The sequence below is a fragment of the Nicotiana sylvestris genome, chromosome 9 (assembly GCF_000393655.2).
Source record: "Nicotiana sylvestris chromosome 9, ASM39365v2, whole genome shotgun sequence".
Classification (NCBI taxonomy): domain Eukaryota; kingdom Viridiplantae; phylum Streptophyta; class Magnoliopsida; order Solanales; family Solanaceae; genus Nicotiana; species Nicotiana sylvestris.
The window spans coordinates 188,764,611-188,769,207 of record NC_091065.1 but is presented as its reverse complement, the minus strand read 5'-3'; the positions used below and the strand labels follow the sequence as shown (position 1 = coordinate 188,769,207).

Genomic DNA, 4,597 nt, shown 5'->3' with positions numbered 1-4,597 from the left:
TTATCTGTAATGACAATTTTTATAACCACTGAAATACTTTATCCCCTTCGTTTAAAAAAGAATGAACATATTATTATTTGAGGACTAAAATAAGATTTTTTTGAATATATTTTTTGTAAATAATTTTTAAATATTTTAAATTGTTAATTATTGTGACTTATAATACTTTTTATGCAGTTTTTAAATTTTAAAAATTATATTCCAAAAAACTTAAAGAATCTACTTCGAGTTTGTACCGAAAATTAGTCATTTTAATCTTCATACTCCAAAAAGATTCAAATAAGTTAAAACGGAGGAAATATGATAGTATATATTTAACCAGGGGTGGCAAGTGGGCTGATCTCGTGGGCCGCGGTCCCCGTCCTTAAATAAACGGGCTAAATGGTTCCGGGTTAAACGAGCCGGGCCCGCGGGCTAAGTGGGATAAGTGTGCCGAACAGCTAAGTAGTGACCTAATTTTTTAATTCATATTAAGACTTAAGACTTACGAGTTAAGAGTTGGAACGAGTTTACCGAATTGACGAATAATTTGTTGAAAATTGATTATCGTTGAAGACTTGAAGACTTCAATTCACCAACTTCATAATTTTTTCACAAATTGTAACAACCTCAATATTTTTTGACTATTTTTTGAAATAAAGTATAGAATAGTAGCAAGTATATAGTAAGCAATAGTCCTAGTCCCTTGGCGGGCCAAACAGACCCGGTCCTAACGGGTCCTAGGTAAGATACGGCCCGCGAAACCGGCTCAAGCCTACCTCTAGCGGTCCTAACGATCCCAGCCCACTTAGCCCGTGGGCCCGGGCCGGTCCTTGCCACCCTTAATAATTTAACACAACAAATTTAAAAAAATAATTTGCCTTAAATTCTATGTCCAATCTAGTATCTTTACATGATACAACAAAGAGGGAGGATCCCTTTTCCATAAAAAAGACTAATTATTTTCTAATAAAATAGTGATCACTTTTTCATAAAAAGGACTACTCCTATTTCATAAAGTATAGCACTACTATCAAATGTATCATTTGTGCAGCTTCTGTGTACTAGTAGAGATAAACCTCTTTCTGCAAAACCCAAGAGAAAGTGCATCACAAACACCACCTTTTAACACTCCATTTTTTAGAAGATAAACATCAGCTTAATTATACCAAGAAAAAATCACAAAATAAACCCTTCAACATTTCCTCATTTCCCTTTACCCAAAAACCCCAGCTAGAATCTTTATCCCAAAACCTCAAAAAACCCAAAAAAATAAAAATAAAAAAATCAACCATGGTATAACCTATCAAGAATCCACAAATGGGTTTGCCCACAAAGCCATTTTACAGTATATTCTCACTTTTCTTGATTATATTCACCATTTTCAAGCTACTCCCACTAGCTAAATCAGCACCAGATTACACTAAGTTAGTATATAAAGGTTGTGCAAAACAAGATTTATCAGATCCAACTGGGGTTTACTCACAAGCACTTTCATCACTTTTTGGTACACTTGTTGCACAATCCTCAAAATCTAAGTTTTATAAGACTAGTACTGGTAATGGCCAGTCAACAATTTCTGGTATTTTTCAGTGTAGAGGTGACCTTTCTAATGTTGACTGTTATAAATGTGTGAGTGGTTTGCCTATACTTATAGATAAGCTTTGTGGTAATAAGCCTGTTGCTGCAAGAATTCAGCTTTTTGGTTGTTATATGCTCTATGAAGTTGCTGGGTTCCCTCAAATCTCTGGAATGGAAATGCTGTACAAGACTTGTAGTGGGAAAAATTCTCCAGGTAATTTAGAGGCGGATTCAGAATTTAAATTTTATGGTTCCATGCTTAAGTTTTTTACTACTGAAACCGTTACAGTTTTCAACTTATAAGTTCAAAATTTAATTTTTTTTTGGAAATTTTAGTGATTTTTTTACTCCATTTGTTTCAATTTTTATGAGGTAGTTTGACTCCGCATATGTTTTGTGAGAGAAAAGAACGACTTTTGAAACTTAGTCATAAATATTTTAAACGTAAAAGCCTTTTGGGACTATGGCATTTATGAGGCTATAATTGTCATTAAGTTTAAAATGGTAAGTTTAAAATTGAATCGTTTCTAAATATAAAATGCCTTATTCTTTTTTTGAACGGACTAATAAGAAAATGTGTCAAATAAATTTACATTGCGTGTCTAAGATATTGTGTTCGTTGAACCCAGTACTACCAAAAAAACTGGAATTATTACGAAATTCGTTGCTAATCTATCAATGAATAGCTCGTAGCTAACAATTTTTTTTTAATAATCTGTCGCTAATTATTGCTAGGTAGGATTAGCGATAGAATTTGTCCGTTGCTAATTCTTGCTTTTTTGGTATACTTATACCATGCATCCGCCACTATCAGGTAGCTGAGGCATTTAGAATTTAAGTCCTATGAGTTCAATCTTTAGGCTTTTATGGCCGAACCAATCACCCTCTGTAAATTATGGGTTCAACAATTGATGCATATATATATTTTTTTGAAATTTTAGTGATCTTTTCATGTATATTTATATTTCGTGACGAAAATACTGGCAGGCAGTGGATTTGAGGAAAGAAGAGATACTGCTTTTTCCTCATTGGAAAATGGCATGGCTAGTAGTAATGGCTTCTACACAACAAGTTATCAGTCTGTGTATGTATTGGGACAATGTGAAGGGGATGTTGGCTCTGCTGATTGTGCTGATTGTGTGAAAATTGCTGTCCAAAAAGCTCAGGTGGAATGTGGAAGCTCTGTTTCTGGCCAAATCTTTCTGCACAAATGTTTCATTAGTTACAATAATTATCAAAATGGAGTCCCTAAAACATCATCTTCTTCTTCAGATTGGTCTCCTTCTTCATCTTCAGGTATTAGTTATATTGATATAATATCTTTTGTCTAGCTTCACTGTTCCTTGAGCCGAGGGATTATCGGAAATAACCTCTCTACCTTTGCACGGTAGGGTAAGGTGTGTGTACACACTATCCTCCCTAGACCCCACCTATGAGATTACACTGGGTTTGTTGCTGTTGTCGTCGTCTAGCTACAATATTCCCTCATTGTTTTTGCTGAACTAGCCATTGTACTAAACTAGCAATTGTTTCTGGTTTTGCAAGTCTAGAACAAAATCAAGCTAATAAACTTTTGTGTTCTTGGTCTTTTGAGCTATTCCCCTCATAAATTAGTTGTATACAGTCGACCTCTCTATATTGTTTGTTCCGTACATTTTTTGGTTGTTACAGCGAAATGTTGTTATAGATGATGACTGCCATAAAGAAGTTTGACGGTAGATGATAAAAGGTCTGAATCACTAGTGCTATTGAGTTGATATTGGTTATATCACTCTTAGATGGTTGTCCTATGCTTTCTTAGAGTGGTTTAGACACTTATACGTTTAGAAATATAGAGAATTTTTAATACTTCTTATTTGTACTTGCATAATATGGACATGAGATGAGTATAAACAGACTAATATGGTCGGTGAAGAGTAAAGATTCATATAGCCAACCCTAGTTTGTTTGGGACTAATACATAGTGTTGTTGTAATCAAAAGTTTGTCCACCTTAGATTTGCCAGCCATTTCTTCAGATTTGTTGTCCACAAATCATACTAAAGACAGCTGATTTTAATAACTGTCATAGGGTCAGGGCAAAATGTAGGAAAGACAGTGGCTATAATAGTAGGAGGGGTTGCAGCAGCAGGGTTTCTCGTCATTTGCTTGCTGTTCGCGAGGAATCTAATGAAGAAGCACGACGGTAAGCCTAACATAATGTACTAAATACATTTCTATGGTTTGAAACTTGTCTCTCGCTTATGCTGTTGAAATATGAATTATTTTGCTGCAGATTATTGAAGGGGTCAGATTTGTTTACTAAGACTGGCAAAAGTTTTTCTGAGGTGGATTCTTTCTTTGATTGTCTTCTTGAAGGGAAATGAATTTTAATTTCTTGAATCCTTGAGAAAATAGAAATTAAGGAGATTTTGTGGCTGTAATTCTTGGTATTCTTAGTTAAACAAGGAATTGAGATGACTGTTGATAAATTTTGGAAGGGGAGCCTTGACGTAACTGGTAAAGTTGCCTCCATGTGACCAGGAGGTCACGAATTCGAGCCGTGGAAACAGCCTCTTGTAGAAATGCAGGGTAACTGGGTAGGTCTATATACAATAGACCCTTATGGTCCGGCCCTTCCCCGGATCCCGTGCAACTTAGTCTATCGGGCTGCCCTTTTTAGATGTAAATTTTTACATGTTTGTCAACTATGAACAAGATTACAAAAGAGGCCTAATGGCTTTTGGCTTTTTCTCCATTTGCCATGTGAATGTTGTCTCTTTTCCAATTGACTTGAATAATGCTTTTGTTCTAAAGTTTTATACTTTACAGAAAGTTTCTTTGTTTTCTCTTGTTTTCCAGCTGTATACGTTTGTTTGAACTTCTTGTCTTTTATTTTATTTATCTATAATTTTTTATGCTAATTCGGCAAAAGTTGCTGACATGTGGCTAGGAGGTCACATGTTCGAGCCGTGGAAACATCCTCTTGTAGAAATGCAGGGTAAGGTTGCGTACGATAGATTCTTGTGGTCTGGCCCTTCCCCGAACCCCGCACATAG

General features: G+C 35.4%; 1 protein-coding gene across 1 annotated transcript; it reads left to right on the top strand.

Annotated features, from left to right (window-relative positions):
- Nucleotides 1-1,018: 1,018 nt before the first annotated feature.
- On the top strand, nucleotides 1,019-4,387 carry LOC104239445 (plasmodesmata-located protein 2-like). The gene is made up of 4 exons (XM_009794074.2): nucleotides 1,019-1,774; nucleotides 2,548-2,856; nucleotides 3,631-3,744; nucleotides 3,835-4,387. The coding sequence occupies exons 1-4, from the start codon at nucleotides 1,300-1,302 to the stop codon at nucleotides 3,840-3,842; spliced, it is 906 nt and encodes a 301-aa protein (XP_009792376.1). The 5' UTR covers nucleotides 1,019-1,299; the 3' UTR covers nucleotides 3,843-4,387.
- The last annotated feature ends 210 nt before the right edge of the window (nucleotides 4,388-4,597 follow it).